This window comes from Procambarus clarkii, chromosome 61 (genome assembly GCF_040958095.1).
Source record: "Procambarus clarkii isolate CNS0578487 chromosome 61, FALCON_Pclarkii_2.0, whole genome shotgun sequence".
NCBI lineage: Eukaryota > Metazoa > Arthropoda > Malacostraca > Decapoda > Cambaridae > Procambarus > Procambarus clarkii.
Window position 1 is genome coordinate 21,166,408 of NC_091210.1, and position 15,000 is coordinate 21,181,407.

The following is a 15,000-nucleotide window of genomic DNA, read 5'->3' on the forward strand; positions in this document are numbered from 1 at the left end:
AGCGGTCAGAGAATAAGGATGAAAGATTAAAGAAAAGCCTCATGAACACACAATATATGAATATAAAATTATAATGAGACATTGTAAGCCTCTCTATCAGAGTTTTTTCTTAAACTGTTGTGTAATATCATAACTTAAAAATGGATCAAGTTTGTACATTCCAGTACTAACATTAAGAAGATTTGGACACTGACTGATTAGAGCAGAATTAATTAAATTCCGTTCCACGAAATCCCCACAATTGGTAATGCTTTTTGCCCCATTCCAGTTAATATTGTGATCGCATAAACTCGTATGTAGATATAATGCATTAGACGTTTGGGCAGTTTTAATACTATAAGCATGTTGTGACAACCGCAATTGTAAGGACTTTCCTGTTTGTCCAAGGTACACAGAATCACAATCATTGCAGGGAATCGAATACACACAACCTGCTGTATCAGGGGAGTTTTTTATTAAATTGGATTTGATCGTACTATTAGTGAACACCAAATTTATATTAAGTTTCTTAAAAATCAGAGACAATTTTTCAAGTCTTTATATATATATATATATATATATATATATATATATATATATATATATATATATATATATATATATATATATATATATATATATATATATATATATATATATATATATATATATAATTTACATATATATAACCTATTTATATTTCAATTATTATACCCCTTTATCCATTTCTATTCCTGAATCATGTCTCCCTTCACTCTTTGCCTTGCTTGGAAATGTAAATTAATCTAATTCAATCTCACCTCATATAGGAGATTTGTAATTCCTCACATTAACTCTCATCCTTCATGTTTTGGTCTTATGAAGGTCACACGGCCCAAAATGCGATGAGCAATCCTTAATTTTCATAAGTCTTTTTTCGCTTAACAGTAAATATGAAGTTCATGCTTTTATAGTGAAATGTGCTGCGTGAGAACCGTAGATTTCTTCTCTTTATCTATATTCACGTCTCGAATCTCCTTTGTATGGATACCTTCACACATAAATATAACCCATCATAATGAGACAGACATTGCAGCCAAATTAGCGTGTAACAAGTTTGAAGTTGAATTAGATCTAGGTATCCCCATCTCTGCTGTCAAAACTGTATTGGTCCAAACATTCAGATCTGATAGGAAAGAACTTACTGACTCCCAACGACCTGAAAGTACTAGTATAAAAAGCTATGATTTGTTCAGATTTGAAACCTACATCTATGGACAGCACAAAACGTCCACTAGACTGTGCGACACAGTGGTTGCAAGGATCAGGTTGGGTTACCGTTACCTGTGGCAGGTGGCTGCAGGTGACGGGTCTCCCAATCCTGAGCACTCCAGTTGCAAACTCTGTGAGCAGGAACTACGGCATGATCTCCCGCACTACATCACTGAATGCCCAGTTATTAGACCTTTCAGACCAGTTGGCATGAGGTACCTGGAGCTTTGCAATTACTTTATTCACTCTCGTATTCTTGAAGATATCCTCACAGTATACCCAAAATTTGCCAGTGCAGGCTATTAAACACATGGCTCTGTATGACTAACCATCCTGCGAGATGGGGACTTGTATTACCACTGCTACCTTATTCAATCTTGTGTTGTTGATATCCTCAAAATGCATCCGGAGTCTGCCAGTGCAGACCGCTTATCACATGCCTCTGTATGACTAACCATCCTGTGTGATGGGGATTTTTTAGCATCACCTAGTTAGCTTTTTTGACACACTGTACTCCACTTCATATAGTCTAGGGTAGCTGCACTAATGCAGATGTACCTAATATGTTAAAAAAAAAAAAACTTGTATCAATTCGAATATTTGAAGATTTAGTGTACTACGGAACTATCACTTTATAAGCCTTATTGTTTAATCAGAATATGAGGGTATGAAATATATATTTAAGTTGTATAATCCTAAATATAAATACATACACATATTAAATTGCGTCCAGACAGCCGTATCTGTGAGAATTGTTTAAACTAACCTAAATTTAATTGCTTCAATAAGAGCGCGAATTAATATTATCTTTTGAATAATTCATGTTTCCAAAATATATAAATGACGTGCAACCGTTATACAGGAGACATCATTATGATTGCTATATTTTGCATTGTAAATTTCTAGCGTCTTTTCAGTATAGACAAAAGGGAGAATTGGTTTGTAATAACATTATTAGATGTACTCAGCTTAAACACAAAATGTAACCTGTCCATGAATATGATCGGTCGATGGGAGCCGGTCGGCCGAGCGGACAGCACGCGGGATTTGTGATCCTGTGGTCCTGGGTTCGATCCCAGGCGCCGGCGAGAAACAATGGGCAGAGTTTCTTTCACCCTATGCCCCTGTTACCTAGCAGTAAAATAGGTACCTGGGTGTTAGTCAGCTGTCACGGGCTGCTTCCTGGGGGTGGAGGCCTGGTCGAGGACCGGGCCGCGGGGACACTAAAAAAAAAGCCCCGAAATCATCTCAAGATAACCTCAAGAAGATGATTTCATTAAAATTCATAATTTCAACCTATGTATTCTCCGGTTGAAGAGTCTGCGCTCTTTACAGGTGAATCAAGTAATGTTTTGGTATATTTTCACTAGTACTTTTGAGTACTACATAAAAATCTCATATTTCAAATATATGTAGTGAATAATTTATAATTCTTTTAAATGAATTTGTAATGATATATTGGTGTGAGTTTAAGGAATATAGACCATTCGTTAAAAATCTATAGACCGAACGTTAAATAAAAATTTCGGCTATGATAAAATTATGCAATTTATGGACACAATTCAAAACAATAACAAGGTGAACCTGGTATTATTAAATGTATACATGTTCGAGACCTCTGAATAGTTTTGTAAATTCCCGCCAAACACACACCGAAACTACGACGTTGGTACAACGTTCGAACAAGTTTTAACACCACCTAACCAGTTATAACAACCAATATAGCAAGTTGTAACAACGTTCTAATACGTCATAAACACGTTAAGCCAAGATGTAACAACTTTATTACTAGTTGTAACAAGCGGAAAATAGAGACAGTTTCGGTTTGTGTTTCCAGGGTTAAGACTGTATTTTACAAGCAAATCATCGACGAAGAAACTCTTGAACCTTTTTTTATACTAAAGACCTAAATATTATATACGAAATTTATTAATCTTTTGTAACCTTTGTTTTCCTAAATTTAAGAAGAATTCAATTGTTAAAATTATTGTCTCTTAACCGCTGTTTAATCATCAATTTTGTTCTAAATAACTTCTTTTTCCGGATCCTTTCCTCACCTGGAATCAAACATCAAACGTTTTTATGTGAGTAAACCTACCTTCTTATGTGTATTTTTATAACAACATATGATATTACGTTTTGCTATTTCTTCTCCTGGTCATCTCCATTCATGTTCCCTGCATCAATAATATATTACACTGATCCTAACCCTAACCACTTTATTCACCATTTTGTTTCACTTGAATCTTATATGTCGTTATCATGTCTCTAAAAATACTGTCTCTCCTTAAGTATATTAAGGCCGAGGGCCCATAATAATTCTCATAGATTATTGATTGAATTCTGTACAAGTTTCCTTCTATCCTTATAAAATGTCTTTAATTTACCCATATATATATATATATATATATATATATATATATATATATATATATATATATATATATATATATATATATATATATATATATATATATTGGGTGGGTCCCTAATATGCCAATATCGCAAGTAATGATGATGTTATGCTCTTTATTCAACTGTTTGGTGCTAGGAAAGTGTTTACATCATTTCACAGTTATGTGTCAGAGTGTCTCTGTGTATGACTGTATGTCTGTCTCTGTGTATGACTGTATGTCTGTCTCTGTGTATGACTGAATGTCTGTCTCTGTGTATGACTGTGTGTCCAACACGTGTGTTAGGTGAGAATGCATGTGTGTTACGTTATGACCAGGTACTGCAGTTTTATCTCCTTGAGTAAATTATAATAGTTAACTAACGAGGCTTAAATTTTTTATGTTCTGGGAGCACGAGATTAATCGCGTATTTTATGCCTTCATCGGTGAAGCTCTTATGATTAAAATGTGCAAAGTTATACGCCATTTCTCGCGAGAACGGTGAATGTAAATATTATTATCGCTGAATGCACCTTCGGGATTTATACTATATTCGTATATGTGATGTTTATAATCTTTCCCACGTGTGGGGAGGTGTGATGAGTCTCACAGCTGTGTGCCGGGTGCTCGCAATGTTTCTTGGTGTCTCTAGGTTTAGTTAACGTTGACACGTGAGGGCGTCGCTTTGTGAATAGATTCAATTTTCATCATTCAGTTAACAAAATCAAAGCCCGAGAAGGATTAAAAACCTTTACCTGGTTTATATATATATATGCGAATATATATATATATATATATATATATATATATATATATATATATATATATAAATATATATATATATATATATATATATATATATATATATATATATATATATATATATATATATATATATATATATATATATATATGTCGTACCTAGTAGCCAGAACGCACTTCTCAGCCTACTATGCAAGGCCCGATTTGCCCAATAAGCCGAGTTTTCATGAATTAATTGTTTTTCGACTACCTAACCTCCCTAAGCTAACCTAACCTAACTTTTTCGGCTACCTAACGTAACCTAACCTATAAAGATAGGTTAGGTTAGGTTAGGTAGGGTTGGTTAGGTTCGGTCATATATCTACGTTAATTTTAACTCCAATAAAAAAAAATGACCTCATACATAATGAATTGGGTAGCTTTATCTTTTCATAAGAAAAAAATTAGAGAAAATGTATTAATTCACGAAAACTTGGCTTATTAGACAAATCAGCCCTTGCATAGTAGGCTGAGAAGTGCGTTCTGGCTACTAGGTACGACATATATATATATATATATATATATATATATATATATATATATATATATATATATATATATGCGAACAAGTTTGAATGGTCCCCAAGCATATATGCAAATGAAAACTCCACACTCTAGAAGTGACTCGAACCCGGACCTCCAGGAGTACATTGCAACTGGTGTCATGGTGCTTTAATCCACCCGACCATCAGTGACCCCACATAAGAAGGTGACAGGCGAAGCTATTTAACCACCCTCTCCCCCCCCCCCGGCGGCACTTTGACGGTAATCTTGGGCATATCTATTTCATCAAACCACTTCATTTTAGTGGGGCCACGTGAGCAACAGAAATACGAAGAAGCTTGAATGGTCCCCAAGCATATATGGAAATGAAAACTCCACACCCTAATTCTAACACGAAACTTCTCAATATTTCTTATGTTTTTCTTCACAGTCAGGGGGTAGTTGAAAAATTAACTCTCCTATGTTCATTTTCATATTTTATTTATGGTCAGACGCCCAGAAGCGTTTCACAAGAACACTTCTTACATTTTCTAAGACAATTTTACATACCCAGATCGTGCTTATCTTGGTTTTAGGTGAGGTGATAGGAAACTAAATTTTTGGGTGAGGTTACAAGACACATATCAATGGGAAAAGACAGAACACACCTACTGTTTTGATGTTAAGTTTCATTATGTTCTCCTCTCGGTTCTCTTACCGAAAACCCCTCGTGACTGTTATTCAAATGTTATGGTAAACCAAAGCTCTTACACCCTCGCTCACCCTAAGTATCTTGCCAGACTGTTTTTATTCATCTTACTATATGCTTCTGTCCTTCGTGTGTGCGAGTATCTTTAGATACTCTTCTAGATGTGTACAACTCCATGTATTAAAAAGTCACGATACTCGAGCTACTGGTCAATAATATTTCTCATTTTTCCATGTAATAATTTGTTAACCGCTTCATTAAGCTGTCCTCTTCAATCCTTATAAAGTTTTATAATCCACTTCAATCTTTACTCGAAGCCAATCTCATTTGTTTGAGACTCTTCTGCATAGAAAGTTCTTATTGACATTTCTCACGCTTATTTGTCTCCTGTCTCACACTATGGCCTCTCCTCTCCACCCGTGGCCACTCCTCTCCCCCCGTGGCCACTCCTCTCCCCCCGTGGCCACTCCTCTCCACCCGTGGCCACTCCTCTCCCCCCGTGGCCACTCCTCTCCCCCCGTGGCCACTCCTCTCCCCCCGTGGCCACTCCTCTCCACCCGTGGCCACTCCTCTTCACCCGTGTGAGTAGAGATGAGACAATACTGCTGTATGATAGTGAAGATAAAGTTAACTGCTGTCACCCAAGAGAGAGTAAACCTGTTGTGAGTCTTCCCATCAAGCGGACGTGGTTTACCTGAGCATGTTGGGTGGCAAAAGGGCCAACGCTGGCCAAAAATATGGCTGTACATGACCACACAAGATTTCTTTGGGCCGTGGAAGGCGGGCAAGTGTGCTGGAACAGGTCGCAAAGACTTGCTTCAGAAAGATTGGGACCCGCTAGAACACCGCAATATGCAGTCCCTGTTTACATTTGTTCAGTCGCATATTGGTCTCATATGTATTTATTATATGTAGTCTTGGAGTCCCAGTGGCGAAGTGGTAAAACATTCACCCGGAGCTTTGCGAGCGCCTTTGACTGGGTTCGTATGCTGGCCAGGAATTGGTCTGGGCGCCAATTCTTAACCGTAGTTTCTGTTCACACAGCATTGAATTAGTACCTGGTTGTTAAACGATTTGGCAGGCCATGTTCAGGAGGACATTATGATTAAGAACCTGCCTGAAACTCTCTGCGTACTAGTGACTGTACAAGAATGTAAGAACTATTCTTAGTATGAATAAAATAAACATAAATATAATATTTTCCCTGTGTCTCTCGTCATTATTATCGCATCTTCATCATACGTAATATATTCTCTTACATACTCTGTGTTTCCTCTAATACATTTGTCTTGCTATTCTCTTTTTGCCGCATGCAATCATAAGCTTATCTCTGCTGCACATCCCTCCACTACACACTCCCTTGCTGCACATCCCTCCACTACACACTCCGCTGCTGCACATCCCTCCACTACACACTCCGCTGCTGCACATCTCTCCACTACACACTCCGCTGCTGCACATCCCTCCACTACACACTCCCTTGCTGCACATCCCTCCACTACACACTCCCTTGCTGCACATCCCTCCACTACACACTCCGCTGCTGCACATCCCTCCACTACACACTCCCTTGCTGCACATCCCTCCACTACACACTCCGCTGCTGCACATCCCTCCACTACACACTCCGCTGCTGCACATCCCTCCACTACACACTCCGCTGCTGCACATCCCTCCACTACACACTCCCTTGCTGCACATCCCTCCACTACACACTCCGCAACTGCACATCCCTCCACTACACTGCACCTTCCACTGCGTATCCTTCACTGTACTTTCACTGCGCATCAGTAAACTACGCCTCACTACCCTCTTCTAACGCTCGGGCCTTTTTCATTAACAACAAAGCGAAAATATATTATAACCCTCGCCTTGTAGCACCTGCAGTTAAAAACACAAACACACCCGAGATATGCAAGTTGAACAACAGTTTCTTTAATACAAGAAGCTGTACAACGCCACTGTTGATATCTCTTGATATTTGAGACATAATAACTCTTGATATCTCCTGTGGTGGATATATGATATCAAGTAATTCGGTAAATATTTAGAATCATGTCAGTTGTGTATTATCTTATGCCTAATTAGAGTGCATAACAGATGGTCATTTAATTTAAACGTTTACAAAAATAATGAATTTTATGATCCACTAATTAGGATCAACTGGAGCAATTTCCATCCGACCATATAACTAAACCCTTCTTTGGGATTAGTTGATAAATGGAAACTTTATTGTGTCTTTACATAAAAATCCACTTGTAGTAATTTGTTAAAATATAACGAGATCGATAATTAGGGATAACATATTTAGGTCATGATCTGTCTCCAGTGTGAATTCTTTTCTTCAGTTCGTCTTAGTCTTCAGTTTCAATTATGTTCACTATAATTATTGTGCTCCTTGTATTTCTTTGTTCACCAATTTTTCTTCTTATTTATCAAACTCTATTTACTTAATTCCCGATTAGTTTCTCTCTCTCTCTCTCTCTCTCTCTCTCTCTCTCTCTCTCTCTCTCTCTCTCTCTCTCTCTCTCTCTCTCTCTCTCTCTCTCTCTCTCTCTCTCTCTCTCTCTCTCTCTCTCCCTCTCCCTCTCTCTCTCTCTCTCTCTCTCTCTCTCTCTCTCTCTCTCTCTCTCTCTCTCTCTCTCTCTCTCTCTCTCTCTCTCTCTCTCTCTCTCCCTCTCCCTCTCTCTCTCTCTCTCTCTCTCTCTCTCTCTCTCTCTCTCTCTCTCTCTCTCTCTCTCTCCCTCTCCCTCTCTCTCTCTCTCTCTCTCTCTCTCTCTCTCTCTCTCTCTCTCTCTCTCTCTCTCCCTCTCTCTCGCGCCCTCTCTTTTTCTCTCTTCTTCGAGTTGTTTTCTAATGTGATCTGAAATAGACAAATCATTATCTGGCCGAGAGCGTAAGAGCTAACAAAATACTGTGTTCATATAAAAAAATCTAATTCTAGACCGTAGTGACTTTCTATGTCTCCTTGGTCAGACCTCCCATGGAATATCCTATTCAATTTTGGGCTCCTAATTACAGAAAATATTTATATAAGCTTGAAAGATCAAAGAAAGCTGACTTAACTAATTGCTCCAATAAGAAATATCCTCTGAAGAAAGACTCCAGGAATAAACTCGTTTTATTTCAAGAAACGAGAAGAACGGTTTACCTTAGATGTTAAAAAAAACTATAAAATTCACATATGATGAACTTTTTGAGAAGGAAGCTAATATGCTTTCAATAAAAATATCATGAAACGCAAGGTAATTAGATGAAATAGAAATTCGGAGCATCATTTCCTTTTCAATAGAGTTGTACGACAATAAATTACTAAATGACGCGGGTGAAATTTAAAAACTGCGAATTTTTATATTATTGTAAGAAAATTTAATTTTTGTTCCGTATGTCCCAAGTAGCTCAATACATATCCAGAAGTGTACTAAGCGCTTCGACACCAACCTGTTCTCGCACTTGCTTATAGTCAATATCTTGCTTATGAATAAGTGTATATGACAGATATAAATTTATTGTGAATATTTGAGTTTACCTTGAAAAGCTGAATAGATAACCACAACCTAACCTAACCTTCTTAGTATGTTAAGATATTACAATTAATACTGAATCTATACCTATATTGATATTACAGTTTTACAAAAATAATAAAAGAAAACTAAAATATTTAAATAAATTGTAAAGTAACTCAGGATATTGTCAAATTTTGTATAACATCTCTATTGTTTAATAAAACTGAGAGAAAAAGTTAGTGCCTTGAAAAAAATATGGCTTGGAACATGTCACAATATATACTTATTTATAAGAGAAATAGTGACTATAAGCAATAAGTTATATAAGTGCTATCTTGTGCGAGAGCTGGTTGCAACCACTCATAGATCTGAGCTAGACAGAGTAACTAACAATCTCAGTGAGCGATTATTCGATCCGGTAACACAGTAAGTGCAGTACAGGCAGTTCTGCTGTTATCTTTCTCTTCCTCATACACAATCTCTGCCTATTCTGAATGACTCCTGTATACATAACCAGAAACTATTTGCACAAATAATAAACTATTACATGTTAGGCTTATTCCTGTCAGCTTTACAAGAAACGTAAACAAAGCTTTCTCTCCGACAAGGAGCATCGATCCCCAAACAGACCAACTTGAGCAGAAGCATCGTGACCAATTGATACCACGCCACAACTACCAGCTGCAGGTTAGTGCCCCATAAATTTCCCACCACCTCTCGGAAGCGCTGTGCCACATTGAATCCCCATCACTGCCAGCAGGAACGTTGAGCCTCAGTAAATCCCACATTACCACCAACATTGACATAGTGCCTCACTACATACTCCACCACCCCAAGCAAAGACATCGTTTCCCATTAAATTTCCGACAAACAACTAACAGGAGATTTGTATCCAATAAAACCCTCATCACCAGCAGCAACAGAAGCGTCGCGCTCCAAACATATGTTAGACATATACTTGTATCGGCCCCAACCCGCTCGTAAACACACTCAACAGCTGTCATGATGCAGCATCCATGAGAAGACGCCAGGAGATGAACTCAAGGCTGGATGTTGAGTTAGTAAAGGCTGCTGTGATGGGTGCTGTTGGGATAGTGAAGGCTGCTGTGTTGGGTGTTGATGGTGTAGTGAAGGCTGCTGTGATGGGTGTTGATGGTGTAGTGAAGGCTGCTGTGTTGGGTGTTGATGGTGTAGTGAAGGCTGCTGTGTTGGGTGTTGATGGTGTAGTGAAGGCTGCTGTGATGGGTGTTGATGGTGTAGTGAAGGCTGCTGTGTTGGGTGTTGATGGTGTAGTGAAGGCTGCTGTGTTGGGTGTTGATGGTGTAGTGAAGGCTGCTGTGATGGGTGCTGTTGGGATAGTGAAGGCTGCTGTGTTGGGTGTTGATGGTGTAGTGAAGGCTGCTGTGTTGGGTGTTGATGGTGTAGTGAAGGCTGCTGTGATGGGTGCTGTTGGGATAGTGAAGGCTGCTGTGTTGGGTGTTGATGGTGTAGTGAAGGCTGCTGTGTTGGGTGTTGATGGTGTAGTGAAGGCTGCTGTGTTGGGTGTTGATGGTGTAGTGAAGGCTGCTGTGTTGGGTGTTGATGGTGTAGTGAAGGCTGCTGTGTTGGGTGTTGATGGTGTAGTGAAGGCTGCTGTGCTTAGTGTTGATGGTGTAGTGAAGGCTGCTGTGCTGGGTGTTGATGGTGTAGTGAAGGCTGCTGTGCTGGGTGTTGATGGTGTAGTGAAGGCTGCTGTGCTGGGTGTTGATGGTGCCGTGAAGGCTGCTGTGCTGGGTGTTGATGGTGTAGTGAAGGCTGCTGTGCTGGGTGTTGATGGTGTCGTGAAGGCTGCTGTGCTGGGTATTGATGGTGTAGTGAAGGCTGCTGTGTTGGGTGTTGATGGTGTAGTGAAGGCTGCTGTGCTTAGTGTTGATGGTGTAGTGAAGGCTGCTGTGTTGGGTGTTGATGGTGTAGTGAAGGCTGCTGTGCTGGGTGTTGATGGTGTAGTGAAGGCTGCTGTGCTGGGTGTTGATAGTGTCGTGAAGGCTGCTGTGCTGGGTGTTGATGGTGTCGTGAAGGCTGCTGTGCTGGGTGTTGATGGTGTAGTGAAGGCTGCTGTGCTGGGTGTTGATGGTGTAGTGAAGGCTGCTGTGCTGGGTGTTGCTGCTGTGGTGAAGTAGTACAGTCGACTTCGTTCCCGAATCACAATCGAGAATTCCAGGCTCAGACCCACCCATTAATTTCTGGCGGGAGAGACGTACCTGGGAGCGTTTCCTATCATCTAATGCACCAATTCACCTAGCAGTATATAGGTACTCAGGAGCTTGTCAGTTTGTTGTGGGGCTACACCTTAATTCGACGCTGGAGGGGGGTGGGAGGGGGGAACTCAACATAAGCAACAACTCATACATACATACATACATACATACATACATACATACATACATACATACATACATACATACATACATACATACATACATACATACATAGACCACGGAGGAAGAATTATAACAGGAATTTCCTCAAGTAATTTCGTATATTAATATATCTTCAGAAGGAATCCTTTTGAAGATGTATTAATACACTAAAGTACTTAAGGAAATTACTGTTTCAATTCTTCCTCCATGGTATTGCTTGGGAAGTTGCAGACAGTGGTCTGACACTGTCACATTTTTTATCACGTATTAGTTTTCGTGATTTCGTGACACACACACACACACACACACACACACACACACACACACACACACACACACACACACACACACACACACACACACACACACACATTGATTGACAGTTCAGAGGTGGGACCAAAGAGCCAGAGCTCAACTCCAGCAAACACAACTAGGTGAGTACAACTAGGTGAGTACACACACACACACACTCACACACAAACATACAAATATATATATATATATATATATATATATATATATATATATATATATATATATATATATAAATATATATATATATATATATATATATATATATATATATATATATATATATATATATATATATATATATATATATATATATATATATATATATATATATTATTAAATATGACCGAAAAAGTAAGATTAATAATTCTAACACGAATTTTCTCAAACTTTCGTACATTTCTTTTCACTGTTGGTGGTAATTCAAAAATCAATTCTCCAAAATTCATTTTATATTTCTAGTCTGACGCGACACTTGAGCGCGTTTCGTAAAACTTATTACATTTTCAAAGACTTTAGTTACACATACACAACTGAATAGAACTTACACATCTCCGATTTGTTTATATCTACATTTGAGTGAGGTGGATGGGGTGAGGTGGTATTTAATAGGGTATTAAATTCATCAACACAAGACAGAACACAAACAATGGGTATTGAATAGAAGTGTTTGTAGAAAGCCTATTGGTCCATATTTCTTGATGCTTCTATATTGGAGCGGAGTCTTGAGGTGGGTAGAATATAGTTGTGCATTAATTGGCTGTTGATTGCTGGTGTTGACTTTTTAATGTGCAGTGCCTCGCAAACGTCAAGCCGCCTGCTATCGCTGTATCTATCGATGATTTCTGTGTCGTTTACTAGGATTTCTCTGGCGATGGTTTGGTTGTGGGAAGAGATTATATGTTCCTTAATGGAGCCCTGTTGTTTATGCATCGTTAAACGCCTAGAAAGAGATGTTGTTGTCTTGCCTATATACTGGGTTTTTTGGAGCTTACAGTCCCCAAGAGGGCATTTGAAGGCATAGACGACGTTGGTCTCTTTTAAAGCGTTTTGCTTTGTGTCTGGAGAGTTTCTCATGAGTAGGCTGGCCGTTTTCCTGGTTTTATAGTAAATCGTCAGTTGTATCCTCTGTTTTTTGTCTGTAGGGATAACGTTTCTATTAACAATATCTTTCAGGACCCTTTCCTCCGTTTTATGAGCTGTGGAAAAGAAGTTCCTGTAAAATAGTCTAATAGGGGGTACAGGTGTTGTGTTGGTTACCCCCTATCTATCATTATATCCATCTACTCATTCATATATTCATCCATTTATCTAACCAACTATTTGACAAGAGTCTATGTGCGTCTGTCTCTCTCTGCCAATGTCTCGTCCTCTGTCTCTACTTTTTGCCTGTCTCTTTGTCTCTATCTATTTGATTCAGTCACTATCTATCTGTCTAATGTGTGGTTAGACGCCTCAGAGAGGAGCTCAGTGGTGTGAAATACTAGTAAAAGAATAGTTACTCTTTACTCTGGTAACTGGTTGTCCCTTACGAAACTTTGAAGCTGCAGAAGAATTGTCGGTTTTATGCTAGTTTGGGTAAATTGTTGACAATAGAAAATTTATGTTAATTTACCCGCCATCAGTGAATAATTGTGTATTACTTTAGGATTTTTTGGTTTAAAGTTTGTTTGGAAAATATTTAACTTCGTAGCTGGCGGACAGTGCAAAACCTCGTCTTGGGGGTTTGAATGTGACCTTGACTCGCTGTTTCCTCTTGAATTCTGGCAATCCCGACCACCCTATGTCCGTCCCGCACCACAGACCATTCCCCTCTGCCAATTTGGCTAAGACTAGCCCCAATCGCGTGACTGGCAGCTTTAAACAGACAAACAAACAGACATGGTGAAGGACCTAACCTATACTGGTGCATGAGTCACTATTACTAGTACAGATGAGTTGGATTCTCTTGAAGGACCTACCTGTTGGTAGTGCGGCAGGCCGTTCAATGAATTTTGATCAATAATGAATAACAAAACTATAGGAGGGTATGGTGGTGGTGAATGACCTACCTGCTGTATAGTGCAACAGGAGGATAGTCAGCACTCTCCTGAAGCAAAACATGATACGAGTTGTTTATCAATCTCTTACTCTACATGAACACTCTTCACAGCCTCGGTGTATTCAGAGAAGAGTCCGGCAACAATACATTTTTTTCCGTTTATTTTCCTTTCTCGGTATTGTTGATAGACGTCTTTTCTATCTTTATCCCTGATGGAATTATTGTGCTTCTCTCCTCACTTCGCTGCGCACCTGTTGTACGTCTTCAACCTTGCAATGTTTCTTAGGATCCTTCATGAATTCTTTACCCCATTTTCACAAATAATTACTAACAAAATGTGGGAGATTTATGGATTTCAATAAACAAATGTTTATTTTTTAAGTTGATAAAGTCCTATCATGCTTGAATTTTCATGGAAACAGTCTTTCTCTCTCTTCACAAACTACCCGAAACATTGATAACATCCAGGAACAAGGTGTTCAGCACAAGGTGAATTCAGCGGTTCACATATGTGACATTTGGAGAGGGAGAGCAATATCCGTGTGAGCCAGCCAGCTCAGTGAGAGACTCAGCTCAGGACGGCGAGTACGTCCGCCTCCCACCACACCTGCCCACACACTGAACTCTCCCGCCGTCAAACACCTCGCGCTGCGCGTTTTTCCTGGGTCACGAATAGGGTGAAGCAAGGTCGGTTTGTTCACCATATATGTTAAGGTACTTTTGTCCGGCTTAATCATTTTCTCTGACATGTACTGCTACGACTCGAGTTGTCTCTCTGAACTTATAATTTAATCGCCCAGAACATTTTCGTTTTCTTTGCCAGACTGAACAAGATTTCACTAACTTGTATCGCCTTTGAACGCAAAGATACGTAACACACACTAATTGGTATAACCAAAATTGTCTTAAAAATTAACGAAATAGAACCTATGAATCAGAATGTAGTGTCAGAATGAGGAGCGAGAAGTTAGATTGGAGAATGTAAACAATTGAGCGATCGCTTTGACCTCAACCTGTCCTCTTAAAAAGAACGTCGCTTTTGGCCGTTTGCCCGTATGGCCGAATTTGGACGTAATTTGAAAATGAAAAAAAAATTAAAATAAATTTGTGATTTCTTTTTTCAACA

At 39.0% G+C, this 15,000-nt stretch overlaps 1 protein-coding gene across 2 annotated transcripts in view; it reads right to left on the reverse strand.

Moving 5' to 3' along the window:
- Positions 1–14,480, reverse strand: part of LOC138354038 (cell adhesion molecule 2-like) — a 176,773-nt gene extending 162,293 nt beyond the window's left edge. For both annotated transcript variants that reach the window (XM_069307753.1, XM_069307752.1), the window contains exon 1: positions 13,885–14,480. In XM_069307753.1, coding sequence (XP_069163854.1) covers positions 13,885–13,936 — 52 coding nt within the window. In that variant the 5' untranslated portion in view covers positions 13,937–14,480. The remainder of the gene's footprint in view (positions 1–13,884) is intronic.
- Positions 14,481–15,000: the final 520 nt, after the last annotated feature.